Source organism: Manacus candei, unplaced genomic scaffold, assembly GCF_025592945.1.
Source record: "Manacus candei isolate 608988 ecotype Guabito, Panama unplaced genomic scaffold, ASM2559294v1 h1tg000033l, whole genome shotgun sequence".
In the NCBI taxonomy this organism is placed as follows: domain Eukaryota; kingdom Metazoa; phylum Chordata; class Aves; order Passeriformes; family Pipridae; genus Manacus; species Manacus candei.
Genome location: NW_026138081.1, coordinates 4,897,203 through 4,919,984, shown reverse-complemented (window position 1 = coordinate 4,919,984; position 22,782 = coordinate 4,897,203). Strand labels below are relative to the sequence as shown.

Sequence of the window (22,782 nt, the reverse complement as noted above, 5' to 3'; positions counted from 1 at the left end):
TTTCTTCCTGGTGGAACTGGTCATAAGTCAGAAGTATTTCTAGAATAGCTGAATTGGAGTTAGAAGGTAAGAGACTTACAACCCAATTAACATTATAATTTTATTAAACTTTTATGTCTCAGGGAGTATGAGAGGGTGAAACAGGTGTAGATGTCCTCAAAGACAAGTATGTGCAAGACAATATGTAGATGGAGAAGGGACAGAATTGCGTGAGTGTGAGGAATATTTAAAAGCTCCTAAACTGCGGACTGTGCCACCACAAAGGCAAACATAGTTCTTGGACCGCTATAGTGTTGAGTACTCAATAGTGGGACCCTTTGTACCAAAGTCTCATGGAGATCTAGGTAACTGGGAAGAGAGAAACATTTTTATTCAATAGGAAGAGTCCTTTCCAAAGTGGAGGCAGAAGAAACAGGCACTAAGGTATAGGAACTTCTGAAAGAGAAGGTAGTGGCAACTTTTCACACTGTCAAAGACTTTTCTGCACAGGTTACAATTTATCCTTCTCCTACTGTACTGTATGTGTGCTGGAAACCACACTAATGTTTGTTTTCTGTGGATATCTTCATTATTTTTCTTGTATCTGGGCAGTGATTGGTGAAAATTATTATGAGTTTGCTGTTAAAGTGGGACACCTAGCTGGCTGTGCTGTCAGGTAGGAGGATGTGTAAACTTATTGCAGTGGTTTTGCAAATTGGTTTGCTATGGGAACAATTAACAACGATATGTAATGTTTTGCCCTGAAATGTGTTTTACAGAAGGCAATAAATAAAGTTTGATAGAAGCAATGTTGGTGTTCACTAGCCGTAAATGTTACTTAAATTGTTTTCCAGGTAGTGATAACAATAGGATATGGCTTTTGGCAGCTTTGGGAAGTAACCACTTTTAAATGTGACAGTTACTTCTTGATTTTAACTTGACTGATGTGGTCATGTATTTCTGTGTCTCCTTATTACTTATTATGTCTGCAATCACTAGGATGCAAATACAACTGTCTCTCCTATTTCTAGACAGAAAGAAATATAAACTTCCATTAGTTTAGTTGACCATAAATTACTGTGAGTTTCTGGATCCATCAGATTTGACTCATTCCCAGTAGTTATCAAATGCATCACAAATCTTTTTGTCATGTACTCTTGTTTGCTCTGTGAAGTACAAAATCAGGAAGACGAATACACAATTAATCTCAAGGAGCATGGGTAAGCATAACAGGCAGCTGTACTGTCCATCAAAGTGTCATAAAATCTGTTAATAGACTCACAGGCTGAGAGACTGTTAACTTATAGGATGTTTGACATAACTCAGTTCCATGGGAAAAATGCTTAATAGTATCATCTGATGTGAAAAATTTAAAGAAATCTGATTATCAATAGTAGTAATGAATTCTGTTTATGCATTTATGTTTTCTGTAAGTAAACAGCAGACCAATTGATTTTGGTTTCTTTTTGTCTCTATGTCATGCCTTTTTCCCTCTGGATAGCAGCTCAGATGGCTCTGAGTTTATGCTTTTGATTGTGCAAAGAAGCAGTAAAATGTTTTAACTGAAATCAGAATGTTTCCAGTGGCATTTTTGACTTGCGATGACTTTCATTTGTTCTTAAAGAGAGATACCAAAAAAATATTTTAAGTCTGACTTAAAGCAGTTTTATTCAGATTTTACAGGCATTCAAAATTGCTGTGGAGAATGCTGTCCAATACAATAGTATCTTGATTTTTTTTCCTAATAAATAGTAGTTTAATGCAAGTGAAACACAAACAGTCTAATACTCATTTTATATCTGACTGTTTATCAGACAGAGAAGGAGGCACTTCAGTATATCTGTGTTTAGAGTTCTGAACTGAGAACTGCATCTAGGCAAGCAATTAGAAGTACATACAGCAAGTTGTAAAGCAAGAGAGAGTTGAACTTCTTTTCTCCAGGTACTCTCTTTGTCAGGAGTTCACCTCAGAAATGTCTGTCTTAACCTTTACAGATCTAGAAGCACGACATGACCGTGCATGCTGAAGACTTCTGAATGCCTCAGTAAAATCTTTTTATGGCCACATGTCAGTCCTGAGCCAACCTATACTATGAAGGCTTTGGAAAGACTGCTAGAAGAGATATAGTTGTCACTGTAAGGGGGAAAAAGTTTCTGTTTTATGAATAGCGTAAGCAAGGCTGGCAACAAGGGGTTGGTATAGAAGCATTTTGCCAACATGCATATGTTAATCTGGCATGTAATTCATCTATAGCTTGCCACAGAGTTTTATGTAGCAGTACATTTTTGAGTTTCCAGGTTCCTATAGGTTGTCACTCTGCGTTGGCAGAATGGCAGCTGTTTAATTCAAACTTTTCATGCTGATTACTATGTTTTCATTTATTTTAACGGAATACCTGACTGCATGACATCTTAATGTAAATGTGTGTCTATATATCCAAAAAGGTATACATTTTTTATGCTAAATAGGGTTTTAGCAAAGCCTTTTATGAATAGCTGCACAGTTAAATAATGTCATCAGTTTACACATGGCTCAGGCAGTAATGCTCATTCCCTTTCTTTCTTCTAGGAGGAGATGACCGCCGGGTCTTACTTTGGCATATGGAAGAAGCCATCCATTCAAGAGTCAAACCAGTTCAACTGAAAGGGGAGCATCACTCTAATATCTTCTGCCTAGCTTTCAACAGTGGCAATACAAAAGTGTTCTCTGGAGGTAAGGGAGGAAGAGCACCCTGATTTCACAGGACTATGTGTTGTGAATACTTTGTGGTAGAAGCCATGAGTGAGAACCTCCCCCAGGCGATATCTGGAAGGTGTTCTTAATCAGCAACCGAAGTTTCTTTGGAAACAGGGAATTCTTTAATTAGCACAACATTTTCAATTTTGTCATGCTTCTTTTCTCAAACCCTGGTGTTACTGCATTGTTGTCTTGAACTGTTATGAGAATCCTGGGTTCAGTTTGCCCCTACTTGTGCTGCAGACTGTGGAATGTTGTCTTTGATATTCCCTCTTAGCTGTATTGAGAGCAGACCCTGCATTCCCTCTGGCACTCAAGCCTGATGCTTAAAAATCTTTGCTGCTACAATCTGATTTTAATGCACCCTTAGAGAGCTCATGTAGGACTATTGCCATCTATTGGTGGATCACTTTTTTTCAGACCCCGTTTCAGTCCTCACTAGGTAAGCGCCTGCCTTTTAGAACAGTTGGCACACACTGATAGGCCTTGATATTTTTCATCTCTTTTTAATATAAATCTGCTTTTTAACAGAAATTTTAATTCAGTCTTAAAACTAACGTAAGGGAAGTGGACATAAACTTGTTCTGGGTTAATAATCCCTATAATTCAGGTTCATTTCACTGCATGATTTTTAAAGTGTTGAGGTAAGGAGGAAAATTTTAATTGAGAAGAAAAAGACTGTCAATGCAGTCAAGTGTCATTTTCTGCAGTACTTCGTTTCCTCTATCTGAAATGGTAACAGAAGGACAAGAATTTGTACAGAATGTCCTTTAACATACAGCTAGACTTATTTTAGGATATTATGAGACTATTTGGTCAAAGCCCTTTGCTACCTTTTTGAACCAGGATTTGTGAACTGTAAATCAAGGCTAGAAATTGAATCCAAGTGCATGTGAGTGATGGAAGCTTCTCATCCTTCAATGCTGTGTTAAAATTATAACATCCATTAGAAAAAAAGGCATGACAAAGCTTAAGATGGTGTCAAATTTGAAGGACGGAATGATTCAGATACACTTCTCAGGTGGAGTAAACCCCAAAAATGTCAAATAGTGAAGCCTGTCTTCTAATTCTGGGGACTACCGTTTGTTTTATGAGAAAGAGCACTCCATGCTGTCTTCAAATGAATGTATCTGCATGAAATTTTGGGCAAAAGTCTGTTTTACTTTAGTTTGAACTCATACAAATGGAACCTTACATGAATATTCAAGGAGTGAACTGTGCCAAATCTTGCTGGACCAGCTGGAATGGTATTTTCTCATATCCAGCTCAGCCCTCTGTCCATTGGACCCTGCTGTCAGAGGCTGCTGTTTTCACAGGAAAAGCAAAAGAGTGGCTTAAATATACCTTGCCACTGAAGTTAACACCTGCAGTTAAAGATTTACATCATTAATTATGGTGGTTTTTGCTAAGATGCCAGGTTATATGAGCTGTGACAGCCAATGCACAGACAAACTGGCCATTCTCATCTCTTTTTCCTCCTCCAGTTTACATAAAACCACTGTGCCTCTGCCAGAAATTATTTCCATTGGAGGAGTCAGGAACTCTTTCAGCTGCTCCATCAAGATTCATTGATCTCATCTGCAAGGGCTGTGAGTCTGACTCTTGGATCCCTCGTAAAGAGTCATTTTGCTGCATGGCCTAAATGTACCATCTGTTTTATCTCTGTCAGTAAAATGGGGCTAGCTATATTTATTCACTCAGTGATGTTCTGGAAGATTCTTAAAAAGTCTGAAATAATTGTGGGACTTAAGGTCTACTATAGATCTATCACATAGATACACAGACACCCACACCTGAATTTGGAGTTGTATTTAAATTATGGAAACTGTAATACTTATAAAACCCCCAGAACTAAGAATTAGAGTATGGAAACTAGCACAAGGCACACAGAACTCAGTTTATTCTGTAAATAAACGACTGCCAATGACTAATGACTTAGAATCTGATGACCTTTCCCTAAAGCAGCTCTTGATAACGGAGGAGAAGGGATTTTCCACTTCACTAGAAATTGGATTGCATCCAAGGAATTTCAGAGCTCTTTCCTTTGAAGGAGCAAGCACCACAAGTAACCATTACAAAAATGGAAGGCAGGAACTGAGTGGACAGTGTTTTGCATGTAATCTCTGGAGAAAAACTGTCTCAAAGTACCAAAGAAGTTCCCATCCCTGAAGAATACTGTTACCCTTCTCTGTCCACACACACTGAGAGTAGAGCAACATTTGAAATGAAAGATCCCCTCCTAGTAAACTGCTTGGACCTTTTTCTATTTTGCACTTAATGTTAGGTATATGAAAAGATGAAATAAACCTACAGGGAACTGAATTTGTTTCCCTAAGGCCTGATGTGACAGATAGCTCTAGCTTTGTTGTGCATTAGGAAAGCTTCACAACTCTATATCACAACTAAAAAGACGTACAGAGCATAAAAATATGACTTTGTGGCCTTTCTGGGTTCTTTTCTTCTGAATTAAATGTAAAAGTGTGTGTGTCCTTATATATTTCTAAAGAGGAGGTGCCAAATTTAGGTAAATTAATATTCAGCACAGAGACTAAAGAAAAATATTCTGCTGCTATAGATTGAAAAACGCTGCATGAGCTATTGGAATTACTTTGTGGCTTTGACCTTCTTAGCCTGCACACATGTGGTTAGTTTCCATTGTATTCAGTGGATGTGATAAAAGAAAAATGACATGATTGTCTGGTTACTTGATTTGGTTTTTGTTAATATAGAAGAAATTGCATTGGCTGTCACATTCTTGCCTTCATGATGGCTGCAAAACCCTGGACGCTGATAGTGTTAGCTGGCAGTATTTGATCTGGGAGCCCAGTGTCTTTCACTTCCATGATCTTTTTATGGAGTATCCTTTGAGTGGGAAGAAAGATGTATTTTCATGAGAGTTAAAAGTGTCCTGCTGCTTCATGGAATATTCTTCTCTTTACTGCAGATGTCCCAAAACTCAAGCTCAAACTGAACAAAGAATGATTGGTAGCATAGTTAAATAGAATTATTTGCTGAGCAGTAGCAGATGGAACGTATTGGTACATTTGGTCATGACTGGAAATGTGACATGGAGCCTCTCACATAACTGAGCAGAGAGCTAACCACTTGGAAACTGAGTTTGTCTTCTCTCTGCTTCAGTTTTGTTTTTGAAATTGAAAATTTAAAAAAAAAAATTGGTTTGGATTTTTTTTCACTATAATGCTTTTTAACCACTGGAACATGTTGTTAAGTGCTTATATTTCTCTTTTTAGGAAATGATGAGCAAGTTATACTCCATGATGTTGAAAGGTAAATACACAGTTTGTATTTCCACTGCTTTAAGAAGTTGCTTAATGTCAACTCACTGGAGGCACTTTTTGTTTTAATTAATGGTCTAGGATAAGAGCACGGTGTTTTAATCCTGAAACCTGCTTTTTATTTATCTAAATTCATTTTGGGAATGAAGTATTCCTCATAATTCCATTTTTTTTCCAGCACTTGGGTTTTGTATCATTTTGACCTCGGAGAAGAGAATGATTATTAAATATATATGCTCTCCTGCAAACAGCATAGTATGTTCTGAGTAGATTTAGAGCCAGATTATTCTGGCACGTATACAAGTGTTGGCACATACAGATGTTTTGTTTTTCAACACACTCACCTGACTTGTATTTAAGATGGGTAGTGCTTGGCCTACCTAATTAGCTTTAAAACTTTGACTGCAGCTGCCGGATTCTCCACACTAATGTGAAACAGATTTGTTTTGATGCTTACTTTTTACCAAAATTACAAACCAGTTGGGAATTAGGCTTTGTTGTGCTACATTGAGATTAGGCTGTTAGTCAAAATATAAATAATACAGTAGTGGTTATATGTTGACCTGGAATTCTCTAGACATCATGTCTTTTGAGGTTACTTCATTTGAGGTATAAAAAAACTATAACATTTTGGTCTGTACTAATAACTTCTAAGCAATGACCATTTAATTAACATGAACTCAAGAAAATCAAGTATAAATTAAAAGCAGGAAGAGGTATATATAAGAACAGAGAAATATAAACCCTTACTTTTTTTGAGTTGCTTAAATAACATAATTTGGACATATTTCTTGCTATGTTTGTCCAAAGCCTTTTGCGTTGAATTCTTCAGTGTACATCTGCCTTCCATCATACCTTGTGTCTGCTCCTTGCATAAGTCGTGTATGGTAGTTGGGCAAAAGTAACTTTTTCCTACTGTTCTGATGCTTTCTTAGGATTATTGTGTTGTTTGGTGTTTGGGGGTTGTTTTTTTTTTGGTTGTAAGGCTTTTGGGAGTGTGTGTTTTGTATGAGTGTTGGTTGGGAGAGGTGTTTGTTTGTTGGGAGATGTTTTTTGTTTGGCATTTTGTTTTTCTTGTTGTTTTAATTAAATGTGGAAATGTCAAAATTTTAGATGCTGGTGTTTATCACGTTCTGACTTTTTAAGCTTTTACAAAGTCTTTGTCCTTGACACTTCTCTATATAACACATTTTTTCCTGCTCTGTCTTGCTCAGATGTTAGTCTTTCTGATATGTATGTGGTTTTAATGTGCTTTTGTTGTCAGGGGTTTTTTAGGTATGCTAAGTCCAGTTGTAACATATACATAATTCTTTCCTCTAAAGTTATTAGTGGGATCTTCTGAAAGAAACCTTAGTAGACTGACACACTAAATTGTGATTGATTTCTAAGGAAAGTTACTCTGTCTTCTTGAATGATGACACTTGGTCCATCAACTGTTTTTTCATCATTTTAAATGACTTTTTCTGTTACTGCTTTTTTTGCCTTTTTATTAATGGTCCATGAGACAGAGTTAGTAGTCTGTCACTAAGAACATCAATTGCCATGTGAGTAAAACACTGATTTTATGTGGATCTCTATGGTGGAGCTTCCATGAGGTACAGGGATAGCATACAAAGTGTATTCCCTAGTGAAATGAAGGAGCTTTTTCAAAGAAATAAAACAATCCCAGAATATTCTGACTCAGTATTTTGGCTTTTGACCTCTCCATACCACTATTTCCTCCTTTTTAAATGATCTAAAAAGATGGGGAAGGAATGGAGAATGGGCTTTTTTTTATATATAGCTGTGGAATGGCTGAAAACTAGGTACTTTGGGGGGAATAATTTTGTTCTTTTTTTCTGGTTTTTCTACATGGAAAAATATAGGTCTGGTCTATGCAGAAAAAGCAAGAAAACTTACTTAAGAAGCCATCTGGAAAGTTGGTCTTTTGTGAGCTTCAACTGAACTTCTAGACAATACAGAAGCCTGTATTAAAGAGTGTACTTCTGTCTTGTTTTCCTTTTTGCATTAAGTAGTAAAAATTTATTCCACAGATCCCAAGGCTTCTTTCCCTTTCCCATTGCCTCCTCCCAGACTTGATCTAACACAACGAGAGTTCCATAGCATCTTGCAGTATCTGAAGTTTTTAATGTTTGGGTTTTGGTCTGAGATATTTTTTTTTCTCATAGCATGATGTCTTGGTCACTGAACACGGGCATTTTGTTTGGTTTTCACTTGAGTTGTACACAAGGGTCTTCTTAGGAAGTTGCATAAACTTCATCACTAAGTGTTACTGGGTAGATAAAGCTGTAAATACTTTGCTTTTTAAAACAATAGCAAAAGAAGGAAGAATGATAATACTGTGTCTCTTTTCCAGCACTGAAACCTTGGATGTGTTTGCCCATGAAGATGCAGTGTACGGCCTTTCAGTAAGCCCAGTAAATGACAACATCTTTGCCAGTTCATCAGATGATGGCCGAGTTCTTATCTGGGACATCCGAGAGTCTTCCCATGGAGGTAAGATCTCCAGAAGGAAAAGATCGTTGATTGAGGAAGAGTTTGTGCAAGGCAGGGAAGAGAAAAAATATGTTTATCAGGGACAGTTGAGACAGTGAGTGTTGGAAAAAGGTGAAAGTGAGGCATAGTTCTTTTGCCCAGTGATAGGCAAGTCTTTTCAGTTCAGTCTTGCTGTCTTAAATGACTCCATAAAGTACCAGTATATAGTGCAGGCTAGCATAGAACTTGGTTTGAATAGGTTTTAACTTGAGTAAAGGGGGAGTGGAGGGAATGACAACATCTTTCAAAACTTACTATCAGTTAGGAATATGGGGTTTGGGTTTTTTTCCTATAGTCTGGACTAAAAAGAAATTTTGGATGTTTAGAAAGCTGTCATTTTGATTTGAATAGTTTTCCAAAGCTAATTATATACTTCCCTGTGACCCTAAGACACTTATGCATAATGTTTTCTGGTTGTATGGAAACTTAGAGCCCTTATGTGATAACAGGGAAATTGAATTATTACTTCAGTCTTTGTTTTCTGAAACAGAACTGAATAATGTTGATTTATATAACAAACCTGCAGCTTCTCAAAACACCGTGACCTGTGTTTTTACAGCTGCAGTTTTGAGGTTGAAGAATCTCAGTTTAGAACTATAGTTACATAAATTTGAGAGAAATACCACAGTAATTGAATTTCAGTGTATGAATACTTAAGTAACACTTAAATAAATGAAGCTTCAAGTTTACCTCATCCTAAAGAACACAGAGCAATCTGCAGGAGTACAGAATATGGTTCCCTTCCTTCACAGCTGAAAGAAAATTCCATATTTTTTAGTAAGCTGATTAAATGCAATTGCCTCAACTTGTAATTTCTACTGGTCTTACAGGAAAATTGTTTATGGCTGTGAAATCCAGCTTAATGTATTTTGTGGCAATTTGTACACGTTGTTGGGTCAAAGTTGCTGTTTGACTGAATTATCTCTTTCCACACTTAATGAGTTTGATAACTTTCCTAGACTGTCCCTTTTTGACTAGGAAATAAAAGTTGAAACAAGACATACTTTATAGTCTCATAGGAGTCTTTTAGAGACACTAGTATCCTGCAGGATTTATTGAACATGAGTAACCAGAGTTGGGTCTGTCTTGCTAAGCCCCACCAGAATACTCATAGGGGACGGCTTATAGATACTTTCCCTACCCCAGGCATATTGCCTTTGTATAAGTATAAATAAAAACTAAATATACTAGCACTGCATTCAATTTTGTGCAGTTCTCTTGCACAGTTGTATTACCCCTTATCTCTTTTCCCATGTAGTAATTTTATTAAACATTCTGAAAGAAATGTACACACTCCATAAATATATATTGCAGACTTTAATAAAAATATTTATATTGTCTCTTCTGTCTTTGATGAACTCATTAATAACACCCCTCTTGCTCATAAGTCCCTCAGCAAAGTGAACTGTGCTATTTAACTTCCCTTTAGCCAGTTTCTTACCCCATGCATCTCCCTTTGCTAGTGTCAACTACCTGTAATTAAACTTGATACTATAACTTATGAGAATTTAGTCATCAATATATATACCACTTTTCCCCTGTATAAAAGGTCAGTTACTCTATCAAAACAAGAGATTAAACTAGTCTGATGTGACTATTTTACTTCTGATAAAGTAAAAAAAAGTGCAAGTGTCACTTCATTCCTGCTTTTATGTCTTCATAATATCCAAATGATAAGACCAGACACTGAATATGGTTTCCAAATTGAAAATGGCGAAATGTTCCTTTATTGCCTTCTCCTAAACTCTGCACTATAAAGATCTGTTTGTGTTAGGACAACTACCTGTTGCTACAGTGGATGTCAACGGTCAGGAGGACTGGATGCTTAAATGCATCTGTAGGAAGCTGCTCAGTATCGTAAGCTAATGTCCAATCTAATCAGAATTTCTGAGATTATACGAAATTAAATTTTTATTTTTTTGTTGTAGTTAAACCTTGTTACTGCTTTTACTGTTGTTAAGACTTTGAAAGAGAAGGCTGCACCCGTGAATATGGTGTGCAGTGTTGGTTATAGTAGTTTGAGGCTTTTTGGAGTACTGTCTCAGGTTCTCTGAATTTTAAATAACGGGCTTTTGCATGCTTATATAGGAGTTCGGAGTCAGCATTTATATGTGAGCCCTGCCAGTGTTTACTGCAGTATAATGCTTGTCACTGGGTAATCCCCTTGTCTGCATGGGTGTTTTCATGAGAATAGGCACTAAACCTGCTAGTGTGAGTACAGTTAGTTACCCTGAGTGGCCAGTGTATTAAAATCTTACAAATAACCTCCTAGTTTAAAATAGTGCATGAAAAGAGGTTGGAAAAGGAGTTTTGTTCCCTTCTCTTTCTCCCTGTCTTTTTCTGCTGAGTGATTTTTGCAGTAGTTTTTATAAACCCAATTTAATTTTCATTAGAGATGGTGTTTAGCTGCTCTCTTGAGAAACATGTTCATACTCCAGTGTATAAAAGCTACAATTGTGAATGAGCATAAAGAACAATAAAAAAGTAATTCCCCTATTTTTCATTAAAATGACTTAGTGCCTCATTATTTTAGCTCCTGTAATCTCCCTTTGACAGGCTGAAACTTTTGATGTCTTAGAAGAAAACTGTGGTGCCAGGCTCTTTATAATAAAGGTGTGAAGGAAAGCACCAGTAATTAGTGACAATAATTTGACAAAAAAAATGTACATAAATTGAAAGTTTATTTTAAAAAGGACAACTCCTTTATTTGGCAATCTGATGTTGTTTGTCTCTCCACTCAGTTAACGCAAACCTTTGCCTCTCACTGGGGGCTGCCATTTTAATAACACAGCCTCTTATGTCCCAGCAGGATTCTGATTTGATGATGAAAAAAAAAAAAAAAAAGTCAGTTTTGGTGTTAAACCTTATTTGGAAGTGCCAGCAGACTGACAGCAATTTCTAAAGCCTTGGGGCAGGCTGGCAGAGCAGAAGTTGGCTTCTGTTCTGCTTTTTACCTCTGTCTCCTACGACAATTAATAGCACCATGGAGCTTCAGCTGTTGTTAGAGACCTTTGTTTTCATCACTGTTAAATGAACCCTGAAGAGGAAAGTCCCTATAAGAAAAAGCTTGTAATAGAATATGGAAGAAATGGCTGCCACAATAGAACATGAGGAGGAGGAGGATACAGGTGGGGCAAGACAAGTAAATGTTCATTATGTCTCAGTTGCTTGATAGGCAATTGTTTCATAAGGTATTGGAAATTTGAGAGGATTGTCTGTTTAACCATGTTTTATATGCCATAACGAGTATATGAGGAAAGAAAACTCAGTACCTTTGGAGGTGCTTGTAGGGCTAAGGGTGCCTGCACGTGGTGGCTCAGATAAGTGCCTCCCAAGCACATGAGCAACACAGGAGTTGCATCAAAGCAAACAGTGAATGGGAAAGTCTGGCATAATCCCTGGCTCAAAATAGGCATTGATTCTGGCTTCCTAGTTGATTGAAAAAGTGGCAGCATGCCATAAAAGATACACACAGCAAAGAGAATTAGACTGTGTCTAAAGCTGTAAAAGCTAGCAGAAAGATAGAAGGATGACAGAGTCAAGGCTTTTCCCCACTCTTCCTGGAGACAGCATTTTGACAGAATGAATAGGGTAGAGTAGCAGGACACACTCTTGATGAGAAGGAGAGAGTCTGAATGAGCATGTTTTTTACTCTGTGTGAATAGTAAGAGCCAACTGTTAACATTTTCTTATGCAAGAGGAACGCCCTTCTTGTCTGCTTGTACAGCACTTAGGAGGTGGCAAGCCTGTTTTCCTCAGGGTTGGCAGCTTGCTTTGAGCTGAGTTCCATACAAACTTATTTCACTTCTTGTAATATTATTCTCCCATATAATCAATTGCTGCTACATTTCTGGTTTGGGCAGTCATCCATCAGTGACTGTGGAAGCTTTCAGGCATATATTGCCAGAAATCTTTCAGAAGCTCCCCCCATGCTTACTTCCTATCAGATGACCATTTGGTCGTGAACCTTAAGAAGATTCAAGTATTTGATCTTTGACTAGCTAGTTTTAAACTCTCATAACCTTCCATAAGCAAAATGATGTCTTGAAATTCAGCATATATCCTTTCCCATATTTAGACAGAGTTAAGATGCACATGGATGGATTTGAAAACTTCAGGTTTTATATTGCTTTGGATGTGTCAGGTTGAGAAATGGTTTGAACATGCCTCCATATCTTCAGATCTTGTTATGCTGTTTCCATATTAGGCTGCCAAAGTCATTGCGTCAAAGCAGTTGTATGCATTGTTTGTTCTTATATCTGAAATTTCAACTTTTTCAACAGAGCCCTTCTGCTTGGCACACTACCCATCAGCCTTTCACAGTGTAATGTTTAATCCAGTAGAACCCAGATTACTGGCTACCGCCAACTCTAAGGAAGGTGTGGGACTCTGGGATATTCGTAAACCTCAGAGGTATGATCTGGCTGTGCTTATCTTGTGCTATTTCTTTCACTTGAGAGGTGATGACATGCTACTCTTTTTTTTTCAAATCAGAACATATGGTGGTAAGAAAAGATTCAGAACAAAGTTAATAACAATGTTGGTTATCGATTATTTTGCATAATTAACATTCTTCTTCATATATGTGATTTAATTAAATTTAAAATGGGGCTAGATCTTCATGTTAAGGTAAGTGATTTTCTTCAGAGCTACCTGGCCTCACTACTGCAGATTAACTTGGATTGTTGTGTCAAGTTCTCATCATTATATTTAGCACTGGCTTGCTAATACTGGAAGAAGCTGCAGTGGGCATTGCCTGGTTTACAGTTTGTTTTTCCTACTGTGCTGGTTTAAAAGTTAACCAGCAGGGGGAATGAACCCAACTCAAAGGAGAGATTATAAGTCAGAATAACAATTTATTAAAATAATACAGTAAGTACAATAATACAAACAAACAATTGGTCTCAACCCACAAAAACCCAAATGTGTAACCCAGTACCCTGGGGCCTGAACAAAGTGGTGTTCCTTGGGCCCTGTTTGAGTCCAAAGTAAAGGGAGAGGGGAAGAACCTGCTGGTGGGAGAGCTGCTGCAGTCTGGCCAGAACTGGTGATCGCAGTCCAGTGGTGGTCTAAGTCTGGTTGAGAGCGATGAGATGCAGCCGTCCTCTGGATCCCACGAGTGGGTTGAAAAATGTTCCAAAACTCCAAGATTATATATCCTCCAGTTCAGGCAGGAATGCTTGGTACTCTCCTCAGGGCGGGGAGTTCACAAAGGGTGTGAGGACAGAAACATCCTTCTATCTCACAGGCCTCTTAACACCTAGTTTATAGCCTGAGGAGTCAGGCTCTATGGGCAGAAGGTGCGAATAGTCTATTGACAACAATAGTCTAGTTTCTGGGAAATGACATGGAAGGCTATAGAATACAGTTTTGGGTTACACCCACCATGCTCTATGGGCAGAGGGTGTGAATAGTCTATTGACAACAATAGTCTAGTTTCTGGGAAATGACATGGAAGGCTATAGAATACAGTTTTGGGTTACACCCACCATGATGAACTGATCTCAGCTGTCCTAACTAGGACACCTACCCAGCTCAGTTTTCAGTGGCTGACTGATTGTGGTCAAGGCAGCTTTTTACTCAGTGCTTATGAGTTTTGTATGACTTCCTGAACAATACAGACACCTGGATAATCAGTTTGGCTGTATAATGTACTTCCAGATTTGAATAGAATTATAAACAAATGAAGAGAATAAGGTTGCAGCATGAAATGTGATTAGACTGGGTTCTAAAGTGGATGTATGCAATGTCCGATATCAGAGTTTGGAATGTATGAGTATTTAAGGTTCTGCTGAAGTATTTATCTGTCTTTCAGATTTAAAATTTTCATTTTTTTATCATAATAATCTGTGGTGGGTTAACCCTGGCTGGATGCCAGGTTCCCAGCAAGGCTGCTTTACCACCCCGCTCCTCAACTGAACAGTGGAGAGAGAATATAATGAAAGGCTCATGGATCGAGATCAGGACAGGAAGAGATCACTGACCAATTACCATGATGGGCAACACAGACTTGACTTGGGGAAATTAACTGAATTTTTTACCAATCTAGTCAGAAGAGGGTAATGAGAAACAAAAAAAAAAACTCAAAACCACCTTCCCCCCACCCTTCCCTTTTTCCCAAGGCTTAATTTTACTCCTGAATTCTCTACCTCCTGCCCCCTCAAAGTCATACTGGTTTTGCAGGATTTTTTGGTTTTCAGCTTCTACCTCATTTCTATGATTAAAGAACTTCCACGAGTTGGTCTCTTTTTCAAAAGGGAGTTGCACCAAAACATTTCTCTTTCCAGACACTTATTCTCAGAGTAGGAATATAAAAGGAATTATGTTGGTAAATCCTATATGAATGCAAAATTTAGATGAAGTCTTTCACTTGGGTAGCAAATTGAAATAGCATCGACCCATGTAGCTGGAAAGGTTATATAAGGCTAACAGGAATAAAGAGTGGAAGTGCCCAGAGAAGGGCAATGAAGCTGGTGAAGGGTCCAGAGCACGAGTCCTGTGAGGAGCAACTGAGGGAGCTGAGTTCATTTAGCCTGGAGGAAGGGAGGCTCAGGGGAGACCTGGTCACTCTCTACAACTACCTTAAAGGAGGCTTTAGTGAGGTGGGGGTCGATCTCTTCTCCCAGGTAAAAAGAGATACAACAACAGAAAATGACCTCAAGTTTGTACCAGGGGAGCTTCAGATTGGATATCAGATAAAATTCTTCACCAAAAGGGCTGTCAAGCATTGGAACAGGCTGCCCAGGAATATCTATCCCTGTAGATATTAATACATGTGTAGACATGGCACTTAGAGACATGTTTAAGTGGTGGACTTGGCAGTGTTGGGTTAATGTTTGGACTCACTTTTCATAGATGTCTTTTCCGACCTAAGTGATTCTATGATTCTATTCTAAATATCATTAACAATATAAACATTGACACTGGTATATGCAGGAGCACATTACTTGAGTAAGGAATTCTTCTATTACAAATTTGAACAGCTGCTTTCTAATAGCAGAAATAGTACCTTTCTATAATATTTAGCTATTCTTACTAAGACACTGATCTCCAGAAGTTTCTCATCATTTGTGTAAAAGTGTTAATGAGCATTTGCTTGGAGTGTTAGCAGCTATCAGGTCATGGAAACTCAGATGATCTCCAATCTGGATGCTATCCTGCCTTCTTCCTTGATCTTAACCACGAAGTGAAAGGCTTACTGTGAGCTAGTTGGGGCTACTGTTGTATGGGACAATAGTCTGTACTCAAATTTAAGGACACGCATTTTTAGCTGTATTGTGGCATTGTTCTTTTAAATGCCAAATATAAAATAATTACAACAGAATTTAATTGCTTCTTGGCAAGTAAGTAGCACCAGTATAAAAGTCTTAATAGCATTTGACAAATCAGAAGATTTTTTTTTTTAATGATGAAAGAAGAAAGGAAAAGGTTTCTTATGTTTTAATGTCTAGGTTATCTTAAAGGCCTTGAATAAATTAAACTACTTGAAGCTTGTATATTTACATGTGATGGACAGGAGCTACCCTTTTCTGGTCCTAATCTATTCGAAGTAAACCCGTCCAATTAAAAAGTCTAATGTGGATGTGACTATAGAGCTGAAATTCTGAGGTGGATAGGTCATACCACTTTCCCCGAAGTAGGAAAATGTGTGCAACACTCTTATTGTACAGCTGGGCACACACCATGTGTACCAGGCAGCTGTTCCCTTAAACACTGAATTTAAAGCTTTTGCACCTACTACATGTGGTACATTGTGTAAAATAGGCACATGCTTCCTGCCTGCAGCCTACCTTCAGAAAAGTGAATAGTAAGAGAAAGGCTGCTCCTCACAGAGTATATGCTGTTGTCTTATATTTAGAGTCTCAGACTTGAGCTGAGCAAGCTGTAACATAAATGAATGCAGGGGATAAGTCTGCCCTCACCTGCCATTTTGCGGCGACAGCCATTAGCTTTCCTCCTTTGCTTAATAGAGATGTGCCCAAAACATGGTGGGCAGGATATGCTTGGCTTATCCTAAAGAAAATGACCCTAAATTACTCTGCTGCCACTGCATTTTTTTTCCCAGGGAACTCTCAGGAAAGAGGACAATTCAGAATAATCCGCGTCCTTCTAGTGGGCTGCCAAAACCAGAGTCACTCATATTTAAAGAAATTAGACTGGATTTTTAGTCTTTTTTAAAGTAACAAAGCATTTACCAAAACTTCCACTGATCTCTGTAGATCTAATATGCAAATCTAGAAATATGGAATTTGTTTTTTAATGTATTTTGAGCCAATTCATTATGTCTTATGAGGAAAAATTTTATTAATTTGTAGATCAGATAAGCTTCAGCTGTTTTGTCACAATGTGTGGTAGTGGAATTTTGATTAGAGGTTGAGTGGGTAAAAAGAAGGGGAAGAAGTATAGATAATTTTAGGTGTTTGCTATGGATTGCCAAAGTCTTAATTTCCAGTGGGTTAAGCAGGGCTGCAGCCCTCCTCCAGTACAGGAAATATGGCTCTGTGTAGTTAATAATTTGCTGCTAGTATAACACTTCATGTAAAACTCATACCCCAACTACTGTCCTGTTCTCTGTCAGTTCTTGAATGGAGGCAGAGTTAGACTGATGCAGGCACTATGTGGTGTGCTTCCTAACTGGAGGCTGTTCTGAGGAATCCTGCTGTTGCTCAGCTGCAAAATCCAGCGAATTAAAAGCTTGAAATTCCAAAGACTGACTTTCTGTGGCCAGTGGCACTACTGTAGGTAGCAATACCTTCACATAACATGTATTGCAGCCAACAGCACTGGTGCGGCAATATTTTTTACAGATATAGGTGAGGTTTGATAAATCCACAGGATTTCACTCATTTGAAGGGAATCAGGCTCGATGATGAATTTCCAGTTCTAATCAGCAGGGGGTCCTCAGGTGAAGTAAAGTTTTTCTTTGACTCTGTTCGGCTTGATAATGCACTGTCAGAAAAGGGGAGATTTGCTGTTAACCTCTAAACTTGTTTGGCAGTCAGTGGAATATGGCTCGTTGTGCATTTTTAAACTAATAGCTCTAAATCTTCAAAATATTGAATGGAGTTGTGAAGTCCTTGCAGGTTAGAGAATTCAAATATAGATTCCGCCGCTTGTCAGAAACAAATGAGCTGTATCTACTTATTTATCCAGAAAATCTGAGGATTTTTACATCAGGGTACTTTGCTCTAAATTATGTGGCTCTTCTCCAATTGGGTTATTGGGAGAATTTGTCTTAGCTTGCTGTTACATGCCTCCAGCCAGTAAAGTTGATTTTACCCACTTCTATAGTCAGGCAACAGTAAACACCTCTACAAATTAAAACTGAAATACTTTTAGGGCTAGGAAAAAAGTCCTGATTATGAGCAGATTTTATTCATATGCTGTGGAATTGGTTAACTTTCTAATGGGAAGCTGGGAGTGCTTTATGCTTGGCTGGTACAGTGAAGGAAGTAATTGAAAAGCCAGCATTTCTTGGCATGCGTGGAGAAATTTAGAGACAGTTGCACAACTCTGAATTGTGGAAAGTTTAGCTCATTTCAAATAGTCATAATTTGATTAGTCTTGCTGACTGAGTCAGGATACAGAGTCAGATTCATTTTACATTTTCTCAAAGTTCATTCACAGCTTGATATCTCTTCTGTCTCAGATTCAGTGCAGCAATTGAGATTCCCTGCTTCTACGCTAGTAACTAGTAAGATTTGAATGTGGTAGGCTGGCTCCTCAAAAATAGCATATGAAGGGCTATTAATATAGTACTGATATAATTCCAGCATGATTACAAGTTGACTAGTGATTCAGGAAATATTATTTTGCTATTTTTAGAGCGTGTGAGTATTTCTAGCCTTTCAGGTGGACGTTAAACTGAAATCACGTGTATTGTTTCTTTTTCAAAAACAGCCCATTGAAAAGCCTTAAATATGGTTTCGGATGATGAGGCTGTTGTAAGGCGTTCGTGCCGCTAGATGGGGTCTGGAAGCTGTACCTTTTTTTAAGAAAATCGAAAAAGGCGGGTCTGTGCTTCTTAAATTGTTCGCAATAAAATATGTATTGCAAATGTGTATTGTTACAGGATTGCTGGGAGCAACTCAGCAAGGTGGAATAAAAGCAAATATGTCAAGCAAAGACTATGTAACTTCACTTATTTTTAGGGACTCATGTTCTCCCTTTGCCTTTTCCATGGAGCCCCATGCTCATCTTCTTTTTACTGAAATCAGAAGACTGCTTTTTTTTCCTCTAAGAAAATATGATAATTATGCCCTTAAAGCTTTCTTTTCCTATGTTCCCTGACTCACAGCAACTAATCTGGAAGTTTTTGAGATAAAAATTATATTGTCTTGTCCTATTAATGACCATCACATATTTTTAAACTGGTCTTCATGTAACAAAAAGGCTATTCACAGAAGTGTGTTCTGCTTGTGATAGGAGTGTTGAGCATGTACTTTATACACATTGGGATCCATTTGTGTGTCCAGTTCAAGGGTTAAAATGCTAAGTCTTGGGTCATAAATACATGTCTTGGGGCGTTTTATGTGAGCCTAGGATGGGTTTATCTAAAAACTAGATAGGTCCTCATTCCTGTGTTCATTGCATAGTTCTGTGTTTGACCTGTTTTTTTGAGCCAGCTCATCATGTTTAGAAGTTAGAAAACGAAGCTGGAAAGGCTTTGTAGCTTTCTTATGCCCTAGCAAGTTGTACTTGCTTCGAGGAGGGCCCAGTAGATAGCATAAATGATGGAGGAGAGTGAGGCCTGTAAGGCTGCAAATGGTACATGAGAAGGAAACAAAACCTTCCTCGTTTGAGGAGCAGTGAAGTATTAGATATGTTCAGCTGTTTGTGGCATTCTGTTCATTCTGTTTACTTGCTTCAGTTTCTTTTGCTACACTAACCTTCCTCTTTTTTGTCTTATCAGCCTGTTCCTTACAAGCATTTTACAAAACAGAAGTGAAACGTAACCAAAGTTGGGGGTGATTTACCTTTCAGAGCTGCGTGTTTCATAAGAATAAACTATAAGCACAAAGTGTTTCTTCTTGTCACTTGACTTTTTGTGTTCCTAGAGTACAACATAGGGTTCCAGGACCCCAGACTTGAGTTTTGGGATCTGGGAATACATTTGTCCCCCCTAACTCAAGGGGGACTGAATTCAACTCTGAGGGAGGTATAAATGCTTACATGCAATAGACCTTTCCAAGATTCTTCTGAAAGTTCAGGAGACTTGTGCTGTCTGCATAGTTACAAGTCAGTTCAAAAAGCCCAATGATGAGTTAAAAAAATCCTTGACAATCTGGGCACACCTGGTATTCCTTGGTGATTGTAAACCTTATGGCATATTATAAAAGCTAATTTGACCATACAAATCATAATAAGCTGGAGTTAAAGGAGTTTCAATTTCAGTGTTTTCCATCAAGGCTTTACGGACAAAACTAAACAGTTACTGAGAAGTAACTGCAGTTCAGAGCTTATTTTAGCAAACTTTTTTATCTCACATTAAATGAATATTTGTGTCTCAAAAAACACCAATCAAGAAAGCTTTCTTAGTGGACTTCAACCAACAACAAATTTGCCTCCTGCACTGAGAATTTAGAGGAAGCAAATTCCCAAGTTCTGGATAAGGAATACTCTTCAGATATCAGTGAATCATCTAGTGATTAGCTCATTAAATAGTAAGCAAAATATAGACATGGAAATTTCTTCCCTGTAATAGACTAATTAGATTCAGGGGGATCTCCAGGGAGGACTCTTCTTAGCATGTTTATAAATGTTGAGGTATGTTAATCTTGCCAGTGTGTGGAGGACTTTGAAGATGTGGGTGCACTGTGCTGCTGGTCTCCAAATGATTGTGTTCTCTAAAGTCTTTGTCTTGAACAGAGCTTTTTCTGCCAAGTGCTAATTACTAGGTGTTCAGCTTAGTCATTGTGCAAAAATCCACAATCCAACTCTTAAAGCTCTTTATTGAATGCATAACTTCTCGTCCACATGTATCAGAAATCACAGGTACTCAGTTCTTTTGAAAATCCTGATTGCTTTGACTTGTAGTTTCACTTATTTCATTTCGTTCCCAGCCTTTCAAAGACCTAATGAGTATTACTTTTTTCTTTCTGAATCGGTGGTCTCTGATGGCAAGAGGAAAAACACTGTTGGATATAAAAGTCTTGCAGGTGGTGTATGTCAGATTGACACCCTGATATGTAGTTGGAAAAGCTAGGTTTCAGGTTCATGAGGCCTTTGCAGTTTTGAAATAGAAGTGGTAGCTGCCAGAAGTACAGGCAATTTGGGAACAGTTCTTTGGAGTTTAGTTAGATGCATGTCAGGTAGACCATCTTTGCAAAAGAGACCCAAGTACTTCCTCTGAGTAGAGGCATGGTTTATTTTGTTACATTTTTTTTGTTGATGAGTGGATGTGCAAAGAAAAGAGAGGAAAGGGAGGTGATGAGCATTTGCATCTCTCTCTGTACCACAGGTGATATTTATAACCTGTTGCATAGAGAGGACTTTAGAAAACCTGTGTGGTGATGTGGAAGGTATTCTAAGGTCATAAAACTAGCATTGTAACTCAGTCCAAGTCAATAGATTGAGGTCTCCACTCGTTGCCAGTTTTAGTTATTAGGCTCATACCTTCAAGATATTTGATTCTTAAAGATCATACCAGAAGAACAGAGACAGCAGTTATTTCCTGAGAAATGCTCATGCGCATGCTGAGTTTTATTCTTTCAAGCTTACCTTTCTGAGCTCACTACACAAAGGAACTGTTGCCTAGTTTTATCTGTGTGTTACCAAGATGTCTGGTATGCTGGATGAAATACTGAGCTTCTGGAAAGTGCAAGTGCAGGATCCAGTATTGTTGCTGATCGTGTTGCAGGGGATATTAATTCAGGGGCCAACCACAGAGTTTACTTCTGACAGTTCAGTGCTCTGACAGTTCAGCTAAAACTAGTGGATTGGGTATTTTCTTAGTGTAGAATCTGTAGATGTTACATGATGGCTCAGGAGTGGGATGGCAAGAATAGTATGAAGACATTTAAGGTTCTACTTTTACTGTTTTGTGTTTTGACTTTTCATGTAAAGGAAAGAAGCTTGTGATTCTCATCACTTCCAGTGTGAATGCTTTGGGATTCCCAAAGCCCCTGAAGGTGGAAGAGTTCTCTGCATCATTGAATTGGCAACTACTTGTTTAAATTATTTCAGTACAGTAGAAGTGTGCTGAATATTTCTGTTTGGAAACCTTTGTCAATCCTGCTCTGAGCAGAGCACTGTATTAATGACTGCAGGAAAAATGTATGTATCTTGGCAACCACTTTTTTATTGTCAGGCTTATCAGTTCATTTCTTTCCCTTCCCCACTGAACCATTTGTTGTGAATTTTGACTCACTTGATCCTGCTCAAAGTAATTCATTTAGCTAGGTTACAGTATAACAAATTTGAAGTGCTATTTTGGCATTCACTGGTATGGGTCAACCACACTACCTCAAATAGTTCAAATAACTATTTGTCTTCTCACACTGGAAATAGAACTCATCCTACACTTGTACCATTCTCATCTGTTATGCTTCTGTGGCTACTGAGGCAGCTCAACCAATTTGTTTCCCAGCCTAGAATTTGAAGCTCTCTTAACCGGGTCTAACTTGGCATATTTGCCCCAAATTACACAGAACCTAAACTTAGATACTTTTTCCCCTATTTGTCTTCCATTATTTCTTAAAAGTTTCTTTTAATGTGATAGAAAGCGAACTGACTGTTGCTTAAATTTGAGGGGATTGAGTTATTCTTCTCTGGGAATCTTCGAGGTGTGTTGACAGAACATTTGAACCGTAATGGTATCTGGGAGAGTGGTTTTTTTGAGATGGCTTTTGGCTTATTTCTTATTGTAACCATAAATAAATCTCCAAACTGTTTGCTGCAGGCTTAGCCAAAATCAATTACTTCTTTAGGGCTAGAAATATCTAAGGTAGTCTCCTTTCTTTCTGTTTTCTCACTGAAGATAAACAGAGAGTACTTGCAAATGAGCCTTTCTGACTTTGGGCAAAGAGAGATAGTGACAGTCATTAAGGAAGACTTTAGTCATGCTGCTGACTTTCCTGCATACTGAGCCCTTTTTTCTGTGGTTGTCACCTTCAGTCAGTTGATGCTTTTTTCTTCTTTTTTTTTTCTTTAAAGACAGAAGTGGGGCCTAAGGTTGCAAAGTAAGTAAATTAGTGAATTTATTGCTAAGTATTTTTACTCTGAAGCAAGAAATCTT

General features: G+C 38.0%; 1 protein-coding gene across 6 annotated transcripts in view; it reads left to right on the top strand.

Annotated features, from left to right (window-relative positions):
* DCAF5 (DDB1 and CUL4 associated factor 5) overlaps positions 1 to 22,782 on the top strand; it is a 73,012-nt gene that overhangs the window by 7,437 nt on the left and 42,793 nt on the right. For 4 of the 6 annotated variants that reach the window (XM_051791375.1, XM_051791380.1, XM_051791376.1 and 1 more), the window contains exons 2-5: positions 2,548 to 2,691; positions 5,967 to 6,003; positions 8,368 to 8,507; positions 12,830 to 12,959. In XM_051791375.1, the coding sequence (XP_051647335.1) occupies positions 2,548 to 2,691; positions 5,967 to 6,003; positions 8,368 to 8,507; positions 12,830 to 12,959 (451 nt within the window). Of the gene's footprint in view, positions 1 to 1,688; positions 1,921 to 1,946; positions 2,115 to 2,547; positions 2,692 to 5,966; positions 6,004 to 8,367; positions 8,508 to 12,829; positions 12,960 to 22,782 lie in introns of those variants that run through there. The other 2 variants (XM_051791379.1, XM_051791378.1) reach the window with 2 other exon arrangements.